The following is a 20,958-nucleotide window of genomic DNA, read 5'->3' as shown; positions in this document are numbered from 1 at the left end:
AGATCGGTATCAGGTTATTGTGTCCTTCTTGGACCTAATCGTGGATATTGGAGTAGTAGGAAACAAAGGCAATTGCTAGATCAAGTGCAGAGGCAGAGTACAAGGCCATTGCTGCTGCTACTGCAGAAGTGACTTGGATTAGATATTTATTGTAAAAATTGCATGAACCAATGGAAAGTTGTTCATTGTTGTGTGATAATCAGAGTGCTATTCAAATTTCTCTTAATCCTATACAACACAGCAAAACAAAAAAAAAAAAAATTGAGATTGACCAACATTTTATTAGGCAAAAGATTGAAGATAAAGCGATAGAGCCTCGTTTTGTCCATTCAAATGATCAATTCTGATTTGCTTACTAAAGGTCTCACAAATAACAGGTTTTGGTTTCTTAAAGGCAAGTTGTCCATGGTTCAAGACCATCCACAACTTGAGGGGGAACATTAAGACGTAATGGCTTGTAAGTTATTGGATCTGGATCCTTTATAGATCCGGTTCTAATTAGTTATGTTGGATGCTGTAAATAATGTTTTACTTCAGGGTATTCTTGTAAAGACTGAGTCTTAGGGTATTAACCCTTTTTTATTAATTGAATGAACCACATCTAGGGCTGCTGAGCCGTGCGGTTTTCTTTCAGCACTGTTCTCTTCCTCTCTTCTCGTTTTCTGCAGTGACTGGAGAATCTCACAAGCAATGAGCCCCGAAGGTTCACCTCTTTCAAAAGAACAATATTGACATAAAAAGTGTGCAATGTAAACAGGTTCTGCAAATGGGAGAAGGCACAAGTTCAATAAAGCATGAGAAGTTACTCAAATCTAATGCAATTTCTACATCTTCTAATAAAAACAGAGATCTGAAAAACTGACATTAGTTTCAGGATTAATAAGCAGCACATCAAAATGAAACTAATCAAATGTGCATACCCAAGACAAGGATTTTGAGAGAACACTCATTGTTGCAATATCTGTCATCATCCTTTCCTCTAAACCAGGATATTGCACCTGAAACAAGGATGTGGAGATTGTTCAATGCACATGATGTAAAGATACCAAAATAGGTTCACAGTGTTTGCAAGGAGCATTTCTTCATTTGCAGTTATCAGTTGCAAGTTTTCCTCTTTGAGTATTTTATCTTCAGTTCTTCCCTTCCATCCACTATCCAGTTTGTGAACATATCATAAGCTACTTGTCCTTCAGAAACTCAATTAGGATATGCTCAGAAAATAGTGACAGATTGTTGATAGATATCCAGACTCTTAGATAGCCTTATCAGCACTTAAAAGTAGATATTTAAAGGCATTTAATCATTTTCCAATCAAGGATAACATCTTCGATCTAGTTATACTGCCTTCCTGAAGCCTGCTTGAAACCACATAACCCTTAGAATACAAAGTAAAGCCATGAAAATGTTTCAGCTATTGTACTAAGGAAAAATAGAAAATCATTTTGGGCCATGACTGCTTGGTTTCTTCACTTGAGAAAAAGGACGTTCACCTGGTCCCTCCACTTGAGAAAAAGGTACATATGAATGCTGTTGTACGTGAAAGAGAGAGAGAGAGAGGGGGGGAGAGAGAGAGAGAGAGAGACGTGAAAGAGAGATTTCTTATTATCGTGCCCTAATCTCTACTTAAAGAGAGGTTAGGGCACGTCTAGAGCTGTTACATAAGGGAGCCTCATAAAGTTGTAAAAAGACAAAACAAGACTCCAACTTTTAAATAATCAGAAAACTACTACACAAAATAAACTTTCTGATTCAACACTCCCCCTCAAGCTAGAGCATAGATATCAACCATGCTCAGCTTGTCACAACATCTAGAGAAATCACCAATTGGAAGAGCCTTCGTAAACATATTTGTTGCCTGATCTTCAGAAGCTACATGAACCGTAGACACCACACCTTCTTTTATAAGATCCCGAACATAATGACAATCCACTTCTATGTGTTTAGTTCTTTCATGAAATACTGGGTTGTTTGCAATATAATTAGCAGCCTTGTTATCGCAGTACATTTTCATAGGAAGAGGAACACGAATATTCATATTTGTTAACACAGATTTAACCCACGTCATCTCAGTAGTTGTTTGAGCCATTGCTCTATATTCAGATTCTGCACTGGATCTAGAGACTACATTTTGTTTCTTACTTCTCCATGATATGAGATTGCCACCAACAAAGATACAGAAGCCAGTGGTGGATTTTCTATCATCAACAGACCCTGCATAATCAGCATCACTATAAGCTACAACTTCTAGAGATTCACCTTTCTTAAAGAAGAGGCCTCTGCCCGGGGATGACTTTAGGTATTTCAACACCATCAACGCAGCATCCCAGTGGACTCTTCTAGGTTTTTCCATAAACTGACGTAATTTTCCAACAGCAAAGCTAATGTTTGGTCTTGTTATAGTAACATAAAGAAGTTTTTCAATGAGAGACCTATAAAATCGTGAATCTACTAGATCCGAATGATTATCATGAAGATGAAGACGTGGATTCATAGGGAGATTAGCTGGCTTGGTCCCTAACATCCCTGTATCCGGTCAAGGACATACTTCCTCTGAGACAATACTATACTATACCTTCTTTGTTCTGTGCAATCTCAAACACAAGAAAATATCGCAAGTGACCAAGATCTTTCGTGACAAAATACTTTTGAAGAAAAGCCTTTGTAGCTGAGATTTCTTGATCATAATCACCTGTCAAGATAATGTCATCAACATATACTACCATAACAATTATACCTTTGGAGGTCTTCCTGATGAATAGAGAATGATCCAAAGGAGATCTTTCAAATCCACATTGTGAAACCACCTCTGATAATTTGTGGACGCCCTGGGACTTTCTTTGAGTCCATAAATCGCCTTCTTCAAACGACACACTTTACTACACTCCCCCTGTCGCTCAAACCCTGGGGGTTGCTGCATATATACAGTCTCCTCAAGATCACCATAAAGAAAGACATTCTTCACATCAAGTTGATATATAGGCCAATCAGAGTGTACTGCAACAGAAATAATGAGGCGAATAGTGTCCAACCTGGCCACAGGAGAGAACGTCTCAAAAAAGTCAACACCGTATGTCTGAGTGTAACCCTTAGCCACTAATCGAGCCTTATATCGCTCTACTGACCCATCTGAATGATACTTGACTGTAAATGCCCATTTGGAGACAACAATGTCACAATTTTCAGGTAGATCAACCAATTCCCAAGTATCACGTTGTACGAGAGCATCCATCTCATCTTGCATAGCTTTACGCCATTCACAGTCTAATAATGCCTGTTGATGACCAGTTGGTACAGTATGGACTGACATAGACTTAAGAAACTGTTGTAAGTTGTCATCAAGATGGTCAATGGAAACAAAGTGAGAGATAGGATGCATAGTACACTGTTTCTTGCCTTTGCATAGGGCTATAGGCAAATCCTGTGAAGGATCACCATCAAGTATACTTACTTCAGTGGAGCTCACATCCTGAGGAGAGTCTGATGGTCGACCATGAGAGGGATCATGTTGTCGCCGAGTGTAGACCAATGGAGGGTCCTGGAACCTATTCATAGTCGAAGTGGAAGAAGGAAATGGTGAAGGAAAAGATTGCAACGGGACAGGAGGAATAGGTATAGGAATACGACATGGCAAGTCGGACGACACTGAAGTAGGACTAAAGTAGAACTGAGACTCGAAAAAAGTGACATTCGCACTGATATACTCTTTTTGAGTTACATGGTCAAAACACTTGTATCATTTTTGGTTTCTAAGATAACCAACGAACACACATTTAATGGCTTGAGCAGAAAGTTTATCACGTTTAGGCCCAAGAATATGAACAAAACAGGTACACCCAAAAACTTTAGGTGCAACAAGAAATAAGCTTCGATTGGGATAAACAAGTTTAATGGGTACTTTGTTTTCAATGGAGGATGAAGGTAAACGATTTGTCAGGTAACAAGCCATGAGTATGGCATCACCCCACAAGTATGCAGGTACATGATTATGAAGCATTAGGGTACGAGCAACAGTTAGAAGTTGCCTATGTTTTCGTTCGGCAACTCCATTTTGTTGTGAGGTATGAGGGCATGTAAATTGAGGAGAGATATCATTTTCAGCATAAAAGGTCATTAAGATAGATGATTTGAACTCGACAGCATTATCAGTGCGAATACACTTAACAACGGAATCAAATTGAGTTTTTATTTCAATAATCAAGTTTTTGAGAATACAAACTGCTTCAGACCTTTCTTTCAAAAGGAACACCCAACTGACTCGAGAGTAATCATCAACAACGACCATAAAATACCTAAACTTAGCTCGGCTAGCAACCCTGCTAGGCCCCCACACATCAATATGGAGAAGATCAAACAACCCTTGACTCGAAGGACTAAAACTCGAAGGAAAACTACTACGAGTGTGCTTGCCAAGTTGACAAGCCTCACATTGAAAAGAATCTGGGACTGAGACATTAGGTAAGATAGAACGGAGCTTGGGCGTTGAAGGATGACCAAGCCTGAGATGCCACTGAAAGAATGTAGACTCTGATGTAGAGGAGGTAGCAGCAAGACCCATAGGAGCCGACAGGATGTAGACGCCCCCTTTCTCATAGCCGCCACCAATCGTCTTCCCAGTTTGTAAGTCTTGAAAAGAGCATGAACCAGGGTCAAAAATAATGCGACAGTGTAAATCAGTAGTCAACTGTTTGACGGAGAGCAAATGAGATGGAAATTCGGGAGCATATAAAACATGTGGAATAGTCATGGACTGAGAAAGTTTCACATCTCCATAACCCAATATGGGTGACATTCTACCATCTACAATTTTGGCATGAAGTGGCTGAGAGAATCTATGTAAAATAGTAAAAGAACCAGGTCTACTGCAAAAATGTCTCGATGCTCCTGAGTCAATAATCCAAGAGATACCTGATTCAGACGTGGACGTATCCGCTGAGAAGGCTTGATCAGTCAAAGCTGTGGAAGCTGAAGCCTGTGAGGCTTTGTGTGCCAAAAACTGTTCATACTCAGATCTGTCAATGCTAACTGTAATTGTCTCTGATACTGTGCTAGACGACGGGCCATCCACAGTAGGAGTGGCAACCTGCGCAGAACCCATAGGAGGAAGAGTAAAACTCTTGCCATGTTTGGTGACCATAGCTCTCCCCTGTGACATAGAGAATGGACGACCATGTTTATCCCAACAACGATCCTCCAAGTGTCCCATCTTTCCACAATAGGTGCATTGGAACCTCCCACGACCACCAGTTCCACAACTTATACCTCTTCCTTTGGCACTATAGGTGGTGCCCTGACCACGACCACCCCCCACAGCAAGCGCAGAAACTGGCATCACATTAGCTGGTTGGGACAAGCTAATAGTCAGACGACTAAGTCTGTTGTATGCATCAGAGATATCAGGAATTTCACTCCCAGTGAGCATCTGATCTTTGGCAGCGGCATACTCAGGAGAAAGACCACCAAGAAACTTTGCAACCATGGTAGGTTCAAAGTGTGACTTATAACAAGATTTGCATGGAGGGTGCAGGAATTTCAGTCGCTCATACGTAGCTTTAACTGTTGCAAAGTATTGTGATAGATCTTGATTTCCCTGTCGGAGATTGTGCAATTCTTCTTCAACTTGGAGGATTTTACTTACATTTTTATCTTGTGAATATGTCTGCCTAAGGAATTCCCACATCTCCTTAGCAGTAGTATAGTAAGTAATAGTAGAGGCAATTTGTGGTTGGATGTTATTCATAATCCAAGACATAACCATGTTGTCGTCCTCTTCTCAGGTCATGTACTTCCCTGACTTGTCAATAGGTTCATCCTCTTCAATTATGTGCCTCTTTCGATGTCCTTTAACTAACAACATAAAGGACCTGGACCACAGTTCATAGTTGTGTCCATCTAACTTCACAGTAGATCCATAGGAGAAGGGATTTCCAGCTCCTTTATGATCACTGCCACCCTCTGGTTTGTTGCTCTCAACCATAATGAAGCATAACAAGAATTAAGAACAAGAATACCACGATAAATTTGTGAGGCAGCTAGGGCACATGAAATCAATCCTATTTATAATCAGTCAGTCATGCAAAGGAGCTGATAAACAAAGTAGAAATCAACAACATCGCATGCACATCAATAACCCACAAAAAATAATCTTGCCCTTCTCCACGAAGACTTCAACAAACAAAACAGAAAACGGCACAAACCTCCTTCACCAATCTGCCTATTGACTGTATTTTGTAGCAGGAGTTTCAGAGAAAAAAAAAACAGCAAACGTGCAGACTTTCTTCATGCAGATTTTACCATACTACATACCTTCAACCACGACATGCCTTCTGTTAAAATATATTGTAATGGGGAACCGGGTCCATATCTGGACCCGGTCCTATGGGGCACGGGTACCGAGGCTGGCTCGGTACCCTAGGCGGCACTCTTTCTCTCCCTCCTATATATTCTTCACTTACGTGTAATTGTTGAGTTAAGTGAATATTATTTTCTCTCCTAGGGTCGCGGTTTGCCCCTAGGTCAGAGCTTCCACGTGGTTTTTCACCTCTTTCAGAGGTTTTCCACGTATATCGTGTGTTCTTTCTCTACTCTCTCCTTGCGGTTCTGTTTCTACATGGTATCAGAGCCAACGCGTGTGAGATCGTTGGTGTGCGAATAGTGTTTTCCGCCGCCGCTGTCACTGTTCCCAGCGCTGCCGCCGTCCAGCACCGCCGCCGCCGCCACCGTTCCCAGCTCCGCCGCCGGTGTGTTTTTTTTTTCTCTTCCGCTGTCATCCAGCACTGCCGTCGTCGCCGTTCCCAGCGCCGCCTCCGACTGTGTTCTTTTTTCTGCTGTCGTTCCTGCGTTTTTTCAGCGCCGCCGCCGGCTGTGATTTTTCCGCCGCCGTGGGTTGTGCCTCTTCCGCCGCCGGTTGTGACCTTCTTTGGTGATTGAGATGGCTGACGCGGTGATCCCTAAGATTGATGATGCCCTGGACACGGGCAGCAATACCAAGAGTGAGAACTTGCCTGTTCATGTCACCTCCATCCGGCTGAGCAAGGATAACTATCTCTCGTGGTCTGCTGCCCTAGAAATCGGAATAACCAGTCGTGGTCGCTTGCACTATATCACTGGGGAGAAACCTGCACCTTCTAAAATTGATTCGCAATGGCCGACCTGGGCGTTGGAAGATAGTCAGGTTAAAGTATGGATTATTAGTTCGGTTTCCGCAGATATTCAGCCTTTGATCTTGCGTAAATCGACTGCATATGATATGTGGACTGTTCTTGCACGGATGTATGGTCGTAAGAAGCGTGTTTTACGTGCATATCAAATCAAATGTAGCATATATGCTCTTAAACAGGGTGATTTATCTGTTGCCTCCTTCTATGCCGTCCTGAAGCCTAAATGGAAGGAACTCGATTATCATGTGAATGATGACTGGAAATGTGGTTTAGATCATGCCCTGTATTGGGAAAAGGAATGGATGGACCGCACCTTTATCTTCCTTGGAGGCCTGCGTGATGAGTTTGAATCCATTCGGAGCCAAATTCTTAACTGTGATGAGATTCTTGAGATCGAAGAAGTGTATGCTCGTGTTGAGTCTGAGGAACAACGGCGCCAGATTATGCATATTGACTCCAGTCAGGGGAGTTCTCCAGCAGCCTTTGTGAGCCATACTTCAGGGACAGGGCAGCATCCTACTCGACGGTGCAGCCATTGCAACAAAGTGGGTCATTCTGTTGATTTTTGTTGGGATCTTCATCCTGAGAAGCGTCTCGTCCGGGGTCGTCCTCCTCCTAATCGCCGTGCTCCTTCTGTGCCCGAGCCTAGTTCGGGGTCGTCCAATGTTGCCAAATCCAAGCTCTCCTCAGATCAACTCAAAGAGTTGCAAGCATACATTAGTCGTTTGTCTACCCGGGATGATGCTTCTACTTCTAAGGGGGCTAAGTTAGCCCAGGCCCTTGTTGCTACTAGTGATCAAGGTAATTCCTCTCTCGGTGATTGGAAATTCCTCTCTCGGTGATTGGATTGTTGACAGTGGGGCTACTCATCATATGACAGGGGACCCTAAGATGTTTCAAGAATACAAGTTGACCTCTGGGCAGCAGCGTGTGTCTATGGCTGATGGTTCTTCTATCTCTGTGGCTGGAAAAGGGAGTTTATCATTACTGAACAAATATTGTCTTCATAATGCCCTGCATGTTCCCAATATTCCCGTAAATCTGTTATCTGTCAGCAGTATTACCAAAGAGCTAAACTGTAATCTAATTTTCTCTGCTGATCGTTGTTTCCTGCAGGACTTGAGGACGGGGCAGAAGATTGGGATTGGTTCGGCTATTGATGGCCTCTACAGACTGCCCGTACAGGTTGCTTCTGCTTTGATTTCAGCCACTAGTGGACAGTTGCCTGGCGTGGAGGACAGATCCGCCATTATGCGTTGGCACGAGAGACTTGGTCACCTCCCATTCCAATTGCTTAAAAAGTTGTTTCCTAGGATGTTTCATTCTGTTTCTTTGGACACCTTCGCCTGTGAAGTGTGTCAGTTGTCTAAGCATGTTAGGGCCTCGTACCCTACTTCGTTCAATAAAGCCAACCGTCCTTTTGCTTTGGTTCACTCTGATTTTGGGGTCCTTCCGGAATACCCACTTGTCGTGGCTTTCATTATTTCATGACTCTTACTGATGACTACTCCCGATGTACGTTCGTGTATTTGTTGAAAGAACGTAGTGAAGTTCCCGGCAATGTCAAAAACTTTGTTGCATTTGTTGAAACTCAGTTCCAGACCTCTGTTCAGGCCTTCCGTACTGACAATGCCCGAGAGTATGTCTCCCAATCCCTTGATGACTTCTTGCGAAGTAAGGGTATTATTCATGAAACATCCTGTAGCTACACCCCTCCTCAGAATGGCGTGGCTGAAAGAAAAAACCGTCATTTGTTAAATGTTACCCGGGCCATTATATTTCAACGTCATGTCCCTAAGAGGTACTGGGGGGACGCACTTCTCACTAGTGCTCATCTTATTAACCGTATGCCTACTCGTGTGTTGAATGGTCATTCCCCTTATTCTGTGTTGTGGCCTACTCAGAATCCCTGGCCTTTGAACCCTCGGGTGTTTGGGTGTGTTTGTTTTGTCCATGATCATAGTCCCACTCTCAAGAAACTTGATCCTCGGTCCATCAAAGCAGTCTTTTTGGGGTATTCCTCCACCCAGAAGGGATACAAGTGTGTTGACCCTAACACTACCAGAGTATATGTCTCCAGGGATGTTACCTTTCATGAACATGAGACATACTTTCCTGCGAATCCTCTTCAGGGGGAGTGTCTAGGTGACAGAAGGAAAGAGTATTCTTCGCATCAGTTGATTCAGTTAATGGATTTCTTGGATTATACGGTTAGTTCTCCAAGTGTGAAAGACGCAGTCAGTGAGGATAGAGACAGTCAGATGGAGGGGGGCCCTGTGGAAGAACAGTCCCGTGATCACTTATTTGGTCAGGTTTACAATAGGAAGAAGAAGGATGTGATGGAGGACGTTGATGTTACCAATCCCAATCTTCCCAATCTTATGAGCTCCCCGGATGATCCAAGTCCAATGAATGAAGAACTTCCCATAGCCCTGCGCAAGGGCACCAGGTCATGTACTTTTCATCCTATTCAGAGATTTGTTTCGTATGCAAAACTCAGTAAAGACTACAAGTGCTTTGTTACTTCTTTATCTATGGCTGTTATTCCCAGGTCAGTGGAAGATGCCAGGGAGGATCCTAAATGGCTACAGGCCATGACAGAGGAGATGGACGCCCTGGAAAAGAACAATACATGGGAGGTTGTTGATATCCCCAAGGGAACTCACTTAGTTGGCTCCAAGTGGGTGTTTAATGTGAAGTACAAACCTGATGGCACTGTAGAACGCTATAAAGCTCGGCTTGTTGCTAAAGGGTTTAGCCAGAAATATGGGATTGACTATCTTGAGACGTTTGCTCCCGTGGCAAAACTGAATACCGTAAGGGTCATCTTAGCTCTTGCAGTGCAAAAGAAGTGGAGCATGAACCAACTTGATGTCAAGAACGCCTTCTTGAATGGTCACCTTGAGGAAGAAGTCTATATGAGCATGCCGCCTGGATATGCTCAGAACGGGAAGTGTTGCTATCTCAAGAAAGCTTTGTATGGTCTCAAGCAGTCCCCTAGAGCTTGGTTTGAAAGACTAAGGGTTGTAATGAAGACTAATGGATATAAACAGGGAAATGGTGATCACACCCTCTTCACCAAGCAGAGAAATGGTCTGGTGAGCCTTCTACTTGTATATGTTGATGATATGATTGTCACAGGTGATGACGAAGAAGAAAAAAAGAAGATGAAAGAAACGTTAGCTGCGGAATTCGATCTCAAAGATCTGGGTAAACTAAGGTACTTTTTGGGGATTGAGATCGCGCGATCTGAGACTGGACTTGTTATGAGCCAAAGAAAATACACTTTGGATCTTCTAAAAGAGACAAGTAAACTGGGATGCAGGCCCTTTCTTACTCCAATGGAGTCTGGCACAAGGATAAGTATCAAAACTGGGACTATCTTGGATGAGGAAGGAAAAGGGAGGTATCAGCGGCTGGTTGGTAAACTTATTTATCTCACTCTTACTCGCCCGGATATTACGTATGCTGTGGGTGTGTTAAGTCAGTTTATGCATGCCCCTACTGATTGTCATTGAAAAAGTGCTGAAAGAATATTGGGATACTTAAAAATGACCCAGGGAAAGGATTGCTCTACACTCGACAAGATCAACTCAGCATTGAAGGATACTCTGACGCCGACTGGGCAGGATGCACAGATACTAGAAGGTCTACCATAGGATACTGCATCTTTCTTGGAGGTAACCTGGTGGTATAGAGAAGTAAAAGACAAGAAGTTTGTTCCAGGTCCAGTGCTGAGGCTGAATACAGGGCGGTTGCTATGGAGGTTACAGAGATGTTATGGCTCAAAATTCTTTTAGCAGATATTGGGGTTAAAATGGAAGAGAAGATGAGGATGTATTGTGACAACAAATCTGCTATTAACTTGGCAAACAATCCGGTCATGCACGACAGAACCAAACATGTGGAGATCGATCGCCACTTCATACAAGAACGCATAGATTCAAAGGAGTTGATTCTACCCTATATGAAGTCTGAAGATCAAGTTGCTGATGTCTTAACTAAGTCTTTATGTACATCTCAATTTGAGAAAAATGTTAGCAAGCTTGACATGTTTCACATGTATGCCAAGCTTGAGGGGGAGTGTTAAAATATATTGTAATGGGGAACCGGGTCCATATCTGGACCCGGTCCTATGGGGCACGGGTATCGAGGCTGGCTCGGTACCCTAGGCGGCACTCTTTCTCTCCCTCCTATATATTTTTCACTTACGTGTAATTGTTGAGTTAAGTGAATATTATTTTCTCTCTCCTAGGGTTGCGGTTTGCCCTTAGGTCAGAGCTTCCACGTGGTTTTTCACCTCTTTCAGAGGTTTTCCACGTATATCGTGTGTTCTTTCTCTGCTCTCTCCTTGTGGTTCGTGTTTCTACACCTTCAACTTCAGAATTATATAACAGAAATAACTAGAGGTAAAGAACATCAAACCCTAGTATCCACAACGTAAACTTCTGAAGAATACAAATCAGTCATCCATTAACCACGAGATCATTCAAAAAATAGTCTGCCTTTGACTGCAACGGCTGCCTTTGACTGCAACCATCACCCACAACTTTGAAACATGTGTCTTCATATCTCCAACGATCTTCAGACCTTGCAACGACCAGATCTAGGGCATCTAATCACTACTGATCATGTCTTGGCAGTGATTAGATCCTTGATCTCCCATACGATACAGCCCCTTAGGGCAAACTGTTACCCACGGCAGATCTGGACAGAATACAAGAGATGAAGAGGAAGAAGAAGAAAGAAGGAAGGCAGGAGAGGGGAAGACGACCAGCAGTTGGAGTCAGACAGGTCCAAGGAGACGAGCCTCTGATACCATGTTGTACGTGGAAGAGAGAGAGAGACGTGAAAGAGATATTTCTTATTACCGTGCCCTAGTCTCTACTTAAAGAGAGGTTAGGGCACGTCTAGAGCTGTTACATAAGGGAGCCTCATAAAGTTGTAAAAAGACAAAACAAGACTCCAACTTTTAAATAATCAGAAAACTACTACACTTAAAATAAACTTTCTGATTCAACAAATGCTATGTGTGTGCACCAAAATCTTTGCCTATCAATGTGTGAGTTATCATGTTCTCCAGGGCAACCTCTCTCAAAACATTCTCCTAAATGAAACATGCAAGCCATTTCTCATGATTGTACAAAGTGGATTCTCATGTGGAGATATACATAAATCATACCTCTTATGTTGAACAGCTAAGCCCATGTAACTTAGCAATGCTAGTTTTAAAGAGACAAAACTAGAAAAACTTGCCGAGTAATAGTTGTCGTCATGATTACTGCACTATATGAAGCTATATTCTTCCTTAATGGTAAAAATCCTGACTAGCCAGCCAGCTCACTGGTCCAACTCAGTTGAGTCAGTCATTGACTGACTTGTGTTCCAAATCAGCAACTAGCTGGTCAAATTAGTCAAGCAGTCAACCTAGTGTTAGTCAACAGACTAATTTCTGATCTAAAGATATATGTATGTGTTCTTTATAAAAATGCACATTTTCTGTATTTCTCATAATTTATGTATCTGTTTATTTCGACCCCATCAACTTGGACCAAGTTGGACCAACTAGTCTCAACTAGTTCCAATTAGTCTCTTCAGTATCTTGAATAACCCGTGTCATACTTTTCACTTTGATAACTATAGATTCTAGCCATGTCACTCAGACCATTGTCTCATGTTATGATAATTTAAATGCATTTACTTGGTCATCATGACTGGTTCACGACCGGGTCTATTACAAGCTTGCCATCTCATATTTGTTCTTTATCCCCTCAAATGTTTGGTATTAACTGCATGTAATTAAATCCTTGTATAAGTAAAATTTGCTCATCAATATGAAAAGATAAGTAGCAAAACTGCAGGCCAATGTGACGTCCAATAAACCCAGGATTGATGGAGATACTCGCTAAGCAAGTGGAGAACAAACCTTAACTGCTACTTCTTGGAGGTTTTTTAATATTGCATGATGCACTTGAGCAATCGATGCTGCAGCAATAGGCTGTTCATCAAAGACCAAGAATCTGATACAGAAATTTAGATCCTAGTGTCAATACAATTCACTGCATTTTTCTGTAAGCATTGGTAAGAAATATAGAGCATTTACATGGTACAACAATTTACCAACTCCATTTATGTGATACTGCCAACTTGGACTCAGTTACCTTTCACCCTAAACTAAGATGGTACCATGATCAGGAGATCAAGCAGAGACCGTCGGAACAGAATGTCCTTCATGTTATCCCACTTTTATTTTCAGTGTCTTCCTCACCTATGTCAGATGGGTGCGGGGTGCAAGTGAGGGATGCGGCAATATATATATATATATGCCATCGCTGCACCTGCACCCAATTTTTTTGGAACTTGCTATGTGTGTGTGTGTGTGTGTGCGTGTGTGTGTATATATATATATACATATATAATTTGTTATTGTAAGTAATTTTGTTTGTCTATGTTTTAAATTTTTTTCAACAAGGTTACCTTAATCTCATATAAAGACAAAAATTTATTAGATAAAATGGGAAGATGAGAGAGAGAAGAGGGGAAAGATAAAAGAAGGGAAATGATGGGGAAAAAAAAAACAAGAGAAGAAAAGAGTGGGTGCAGTCAGTAGCACCCGACTTGGTCAAAAGAAGTCGGTGCCATGTCGGGCTGCACCTGCACCCGAGTTGACTCAGGCGCATCACCATTTTCGGCACACCTGTGTGACCAAGTTCCTCGCACTTACCAACTAACTATTCCCCAGCTCTACCTTTCTTATATCATATCAAACAAAAGAAAAGTAGTTCTCATCATGACGTAACAGAAGCTTGTCAGAAAACTCAACCATGAAAAATATAGATTATAGACAAAACCTATATTTTACACACTAGAAACCTCTTGCAAATACCACTCCTAACAGAGACTAAAGAGAAAAACTATGCAGAAAGGAACAAAAGAGAAACAATATCTCACTACAGAGTTCACAAGGGCACCTTGAAGAGGAACAATGGTCCCTTAAATAGAGCAGAGCTAGCTGTTGGAGGTTGTCCAATGCCTACAACTCTAGCCACTGGACCCTCCAACAGCAGGTCAAAAGAAGGATTAAAACATTTAAAAAAAAAAATACAGAAGAAAGAAAAAGAAAAATACAAATTTACAAAGAAAAACCTATATACTTTGATTCTTTGAAATACCTAACTACAACATACACACCCCCTTCCCAAAAAAAAAAGCTGCAATCTTATTGTGCAATTGTTGAAGGTTTGCAACATAAATTTAAAAAAAGCACCAAGCCTTAGCAACAGTTGGCACTCACGATGTCACATAAAGTAAATCCATAGCTCCCTCCAGAAATTCAGACACTCTTCTCTACCATAATGGAGCTCCATCTCCATATGTTCCAATGTGCTCATGAAATGTGTAAGGATGACTTACATCAAACTTAATGTTCAACTTTAAGAAAAATTTATGTAACTCTAAATCCAATAGAGAACTTCTTTTGACACTTTTTATGCTTTTAAGGTGGAACATAAGTGACACCATATATCATAATATAGTGTACAATACAAGCGTGTACCATAAGTTATAGCCAATATAGTATAGTTGCACCATATATCATAATATAGTGTAAAATACAAGTGTGCCCCATAAGTTTTTTCTTAATAGTTACGTTATGTAACCTATTGAATTAAATGATACAATATGCTATGCATAACACTGCATCGATAGACACCCTTCCCCCAACACACACGTGTCATAAATATTGTTACTTTTTCAGAAAGTAGTGAAAAACAAAAAAGAAAACAAAAAAAAATGAGAAAACACAGAAATTCTGCGTTATTTTCCAAAAAAAAAAAAGACAAAATGAAAATATCATTTTCTTCATGTTCTCTTATTTTTCAGAAAAAATAAAATGACCTTTAATATATTTTATTTTTTTTATCTTTCTTTTAATATCTTAATAGGTATTTTGAATTTTGTTCAAAATGTTTTTTAGGAAAAATAGTAGGATGTTTAAATTTCATAGTTTTTGCTTTTATTTTTTGTCTTTTATCTTTTTGAATTCTTGAGATATTTCCAAAATTTTCTCGAGGAAAAAAAATTCCTGATTCCTACCCAAGAGAAACCTGGTTTACAAAACCAGATATCAACATTTGTGTATGTGTTTGTCATCGTCACAACTATTGTCCTCAGGTTTTTAATAGCAAAGTTTTTCTCAAGTACCTTTTGAAAAAAATTGTTTTTATCAAGAAAATCTCGGCAAATTTTGGAAAAACGAAAAAAAATCTAAAGATTACGTAAAAATAAAATGAATGAGAAACTAAAAAGAAGACATGAAATAAAGTGATAAAAATCATGCATTAATGTTGATAAAATTGATGATAATAATTTAAAGTTTAAATCTGAATCCATGAATCTTATTAATATTAAAAAAGAGAAGAAAAAACAAAGTGAAAAAATTGCAAAAAAATGCAGCAAAAGAAAATGTGATACATTTACTTATCACTTTTTAAAAATGTATTTTTGTTTTGTTTTTCTCATTTTTCGTTAATACCATGATATTTGTGAGAGTTGTGTGTATACATATATGTTTATAAATGTGGGGTCACCATTATACTTTTTGCAGTGATGAATCTTCTATGTGTTCCTAATCAAAGAAATTTGTCCACTCCTTGAGGTTTCAAAACCAAAAGGTGTAAAAACACATAAATCTCCTTAAAAGAAATTGGAAAGAGATGTAGCCCCAGTTCCTTTGGAAATAGTAAGATGTTTGAGTAAAAAGTGCGGGCCTATCTGTATCATCTTGATTTGGTTATACTTCCACTCCTTTTTTTACATACACAAACAGCAGTTACTTGTATAATGAAATAAATATCGTACGTGTGAACATAGAACAGACCTGTAATGTATACTCTTCAAATAGGCATGACAGCTAACTGATATTGAGACTATTTTACTTGTGGGTAAGGATAAAATGAGGGACCTGCATAAATAGGGAACTTCTTCATTCTTATCTTATGGATGCCCCAACCTGACTACATGGGTTGTATCTAGGAAGCACAAATGTTAGACCGGAGAATAAAGAGATATAATTTCAGCTATCTAGTCCAATTTTTTATGACTGTGTCTAGTCCAAACTCTAGACTAATCTAGTCCAGAGAATAAAATCAAAAGGGTTAGCATTGCAGCCTTCCCAAGTGAGGGCTAAAGTACGCAACAAGAGCAACAGAAATCCCCTTTTACTGAAAAGCACGAGTCTGAATGTTATGTGTATACACTTCAAATAGGCATAATAACTAATTGATTATAAGGCCATTTTACTTGTGGATAAGGGTAAAACTAGGGACTTGCATGACAAAATTTCTGTTTTTTGTTAGACGCATACTGAAGTGCATCATTGTTCACATGGTGGACACTAAATGTTAAGATTAGAGGACCATGGGATATTGCATGTGTAATATTTCATTGCAACCAAGAACGTGAAAGAAAAATAAAATGATAATGAAAAGAGAAACTTACATGTCAGACAGGTTCACACCAAAATTTCGAGTCAGGGCTTCTCTTATTACTTCAAAGTTACATGGAACTGCCTGACTTGCCACAAAGACAAGAAGCAATCATAAGTAATTTGCAGTGATGATGATGCAACCTTTGAGGTCCGAATTTCCAACGTATACCTGGTCTTGCAGACAAGATAGCACTGATGAGTATTCTTTTGGTACATGTCTCAAGGACCCAACAAATTGACCAGCTTTTATGTAGAACCCTTTGTTGGTTTCACAGAGTTTCAAAATTCTCCTGGCTGATCGAAGATGAACCTGAAGGTTCAAGAAACCATACAATTTGTTTCAATATAATGCATGTGAGCATCAGGTTTGCAAGTATTGGTTCCAAAGTGGAGATTTTGTAATTTGGGCTGTTCCAGCTCCTTCTACATTTAGTTGTCCGACGCCAACTCATTTATATCCTGGCTTTGCATGCAAAGCAATGAAGGACAAATTTTGAACATGTGTTCCCCATAGCTAACAAACAAAAAGGCCACAACTCGCAAAATAGGTGCCCACACCATTGTCGATGTGGGTGGGTGCTGCCGGTGCATGGATGGGTCCAGCCCGACATGGCACCGGGCACGGACAATGCGCATCTGGTGCAGCTTTCCACACCTTAGTGTGATGCGTGGGAGGCACACCCGACTCGGTCAATGGAGAGTCGTGTGCAGTCAAGACACGGAGACGACAAACCTGTCCTTTTTTGTCGATTTTTGTTGTCTTTTAACATCAAATCCTTTTGAAGGGTTTTAGAGCTTTGTTGAAGCCCTTTTGGTTCTCCCTTCCACTTCTGCCGCTGATGCACCCTACCTCTGCTCTCGCATTCTCTGACAATCATCTCCGCCTAATTGTGCTTCCTTCCAGCATCCAAGCAAATGATGTAGCTTCCTCTCCATCCAGTGACCAAGCCATTTGGTTATCTTTGTGTGTTTTCAACTTTTTCGGCAGGTTGATACAATTTTTCAGTTTGTTCCATTGTCGTTCCCATTTTCCCTGGTTACCTGGTTTGCTTTTCTCATCTGGTTTGTTCTATTCTCGTCTCCATTCTAAGATATTTGCAATAGATTCCAAGATACGCTTGTTTTCATTTCTTTCTCTACTTATCTTTTTTTTCTGTTTGTAAGCATGGTTGGCAACAGATTATTCTGTTTTTTTTTTTGTCATCATATGCTCTTTTTTGTGTATGTTTCTGTTTGTAGCATTCTCAAACCTCGACTGACTTAGTTCTTCGTTTTTTTAATTCTTTTTTTGTGTGTCTTACATTCTGTTCCTAAGCATGGTTGGGAATAAATTTAGTTCTGCTTCGGTTCATTGAGCGATTCAGCATATGCCCATTTTTCCGTTCCTTTTTTTTTTTGGTTTGTAAGAAATAAGCATGTTTGGTTGTTCTATATGAATGTAGCACGTATGTTGTACATATGAATATATAATAAATGCTGTACATATGAATGTATAATGCATATATGAATATGTTGTATTTGTATATATGAATTTACATAAGCTGTTTATACTTTATAGTTTATCATAAGAATGTATGAAATTGCTGTAAAAGTGTAAATATATGTTGTATATTCATTCTTTTTTCTTTTTCTCTTTTTCAATTTCAATTTTCATTTATTTTTGCACACTTACATGCATTTCCATTTTCTTATAATATGTTGTATATAATTATATATGTAGCAATAGCAGTCTTAGTAGACAGCAGTTTTATGGTTTTAGGTTTTAGTTTAGTCGTTTTTCACATAGAACACATGGTACATTCTAGTTAATAATACTTTTCATTTTTAATGATTTAACCTTTCCTTGGTTTAATGTTACTAAAGATGCATGAAATGATGAAACTATAATTTTGTTGGAATTTACCTTATTCAATGTATAATTGTAATGTTGAGACATTTAGATTGTATAAATACGTTAAATTTAAATTTCTGGTTTTGAAATTTGAAGGTGAAATTTACAAGATGGCTGACATGGGGAAAGGAAAGAAAGTTGCTTCAGGATCTTTCATCAAGTATAAACAGTGTTACACAATCATAGTCTGACTCACAGCCTGGTACTATATATGTAAGTGAACAGCAACCATTGTGGAAAAGGAATTTAGGTGGTCACAAAAGATGCAGGCGGCGGTGAGTGGTGGTAATGTACATTTTGTGTGTAAATATTGTGAGGGTCATTTGTTGGATCTTACACAAGAGTAAAGGCACATCTCTTGAAGCTATCAAATTTTGGAATTTGAATATGTAATAAAATTCCTGCAGACAAAATCAGAGTGTATAAAAAGTTACAAGAGAATGTTGATCAATGCAATAGAACTAGTGCTAGTGATAGAACTATGTCTCTTAAGGTTGTTGATAAGAAAAAAAAAAGGGCCTGTGAGAATCCTTTAGAGGCATGTTTTAATGCAAGTAGAAGAAGAGAATTAGATAAACTGACTGGTAAGTTTTTCTATTCTAGCTGCATTCATCTCAATGTAGCTAGAAATCCCTATTGGAAGAAGTTTGTGCTTTGCTGTTGCAAATAGCAAATTGGTTGGATATATACCTCCACGCTCAGAAAGATTACGAACATCAATTCTTAGCAATGAAAAGAATGATGTCAAACAAGGATTAGCTATGACAAAGTTTAAAGGAAACACAACTAGGGTATCAATTGTTTCTGATGAATGGACAGACATTCAATGGCGTCCACTATCTATATTGTCATTGCATGTGATGAGGTAGTCTGTTTTGAAAACAACTGATGCATCTGAGGAGTATAAAGATGTCGAATATTTGAAGTGGTTATTCATAAAAGTCATCAAACAAGTTGGACTTGATAAGGGAGTGTAGATCATCATAGATAATGTTGCCATCACAGATTATGTTGTGGTATGCAAGAGTGCTGGTTTAAGTTTGAGGAGTAAGTTTGCTCGTCTTTTGGATTCCATGTGTTGCGCGTATTATATATTTGGCATTGAAGGACATATGCACCCCACCAAGTGAAGAAGAAGAAGATCCTCGAGGACATGAACTATTTTCATGGATCAAGATATGGAAAAAGATGCAAAGAATATTAGAAATTTCATTGTTAATCACCAGTATGTATCATGTTTTGTTTATAGTTTTTTAGATTTGAAATTATTGAAAGTTGCTAAAACACAATTTGCTTGCATCATCATCATGTTGAAAAGGTTTCAGCGAGTAAGGCAAACATTAGTTCATATGGTGGATGTAATGTTGTTAAGGCCTTGCCTAGGGGTGGACTAAGCGTGAGCCCACACCCATTGCGTGAGTCCACACCAATTGCATAAGTCCACCATTTAGGTGATGGGATATGTGTTGGCGCCTAGGCTAGCCTAGGTGCCAACACAACTAGTCCATGGGAAAGTGAAAAGTCACCATCTTTTTCAATTAAAGTTTCTTAATTGAGTATATATTTTATGTACTTTATTATTGTATTGATTACGTATTTTTATGTATTGTTATGTTGATTATGTTGTTATATGTATATACTGTTAGTCACTTAGTCTGTTATATAGTATTGTGATACTTCATACTTGTCATATGTATACATTAGTATGGTTATGTTATGTACTTATATCATATAGTTATATGTATTGTTACTTTGTTATGCATGTTATAAATGTATATGTATATTGTTGACATATGTTGTATATGAGTCTCCTGTCAGGGTCAGGGTCTGGACTCGATCTAGTGTGTTATCCTGTTATGACCCTACTTAACCTATGTAATCCCTAATTTTCCTGGTGAATGAAATATTGAAGAGAGAGAGTGCCTGGCGGCTAGTGGGCACCAGTCCTCCTCACCCGTGGTTTTTTTCCTTTAGTTGAGGGGTTTTCCACGTTAAATTTGTGCTTAGCGACTGTTCTATTCATTTTTGTGTTTCAACATGGTATCAGAGCCAACGAGTTTTTGAAATTTTTGATCGAGCTTGTGTCGTTTGTTCGTGGCTTTGTTTCTTCTTTGTTGCCGTTGTTTGGACGCCCGACATTGTGTCCGTTCGCCCCTCGGCCTCGAGCAACGTCGCCCAACGAGCACGTTTCCGATGGAGTCTGCCGTGAGATCTCTCGCCGTCGTCCCAACTTCACTGTTGTTGCTGGAGAAACCTTTGCCGCCTGTGTCCATCGCGTTTGTTGCCACCGCCTCCTGTTGTTGCCGTTGCACCTGTTGCCGCCACTTCTGCTGTTGCCGCTGCCCCTGTCTGCGTTTGTGTGCTCCTGCCGCCGAACCTTTGTCTCCAAGTCGCCTGCTGCTCTATCTGTTATCGCCCAAGGT

General features: G+C 39.9%; 1 protein-coding gene across 3 annotated transcripts in view; it reads right to left on the bottom strand.

Moving 5' to 3' along the window:
• Positions 1–20,958, bottom strand: part of LOC116262232 (uncharacterized) — a 59,975-nt gene that overhangs the window by 22,999 nt on the left and 16,018 nt on the right. For 2 of the 3 annotated variants that reach the window (XM_050080228.1, XM_050080229.1), the window contains exons 3-6: positions 16,814–16,954; positions 16,656–16,726; positions 13,084–13,177; positions 921–998 (exon numbers count right to left, since the gene is read on the bottom strand). In XM_050080228.1, the coding sequence (XP_049936185.1) occupies positions 921–998; positions 13,084–13,177; positions 16,656–16,726; positions 16,814–16,954 (384 nt within the window). The remainder of the gene's footprint in view (positions 1–920; positions 999–13,083; positions 13,178–16,655; positions 16,727–16,813; positions 16,955–20,958) is intronic. The other variant, XM_050080230.1, reaches the window with a different exon arrangement.

Source organism: Nymphaea colorata, chromosome 10 (assembly GCF_008831285.2).
Source record: "Nymphaea colorata isolate Beijing-Zhang1983 chromosome 10, ASM883128v2, whole genome shotgun sequence".
NCBI classification, from domain to species: domain Eukaryota; kingdom Viridiplantae; phylum Streptophyta; class Magnoliopsida; order Nymphaeales; family Nymphaeaceae; genus Nymphaea; species Nymphaea colorata.
Note: the sequence above shows the minus strand (reverse complement) of the source record. Positions and strands in the feature narration are given on the sequence as shown.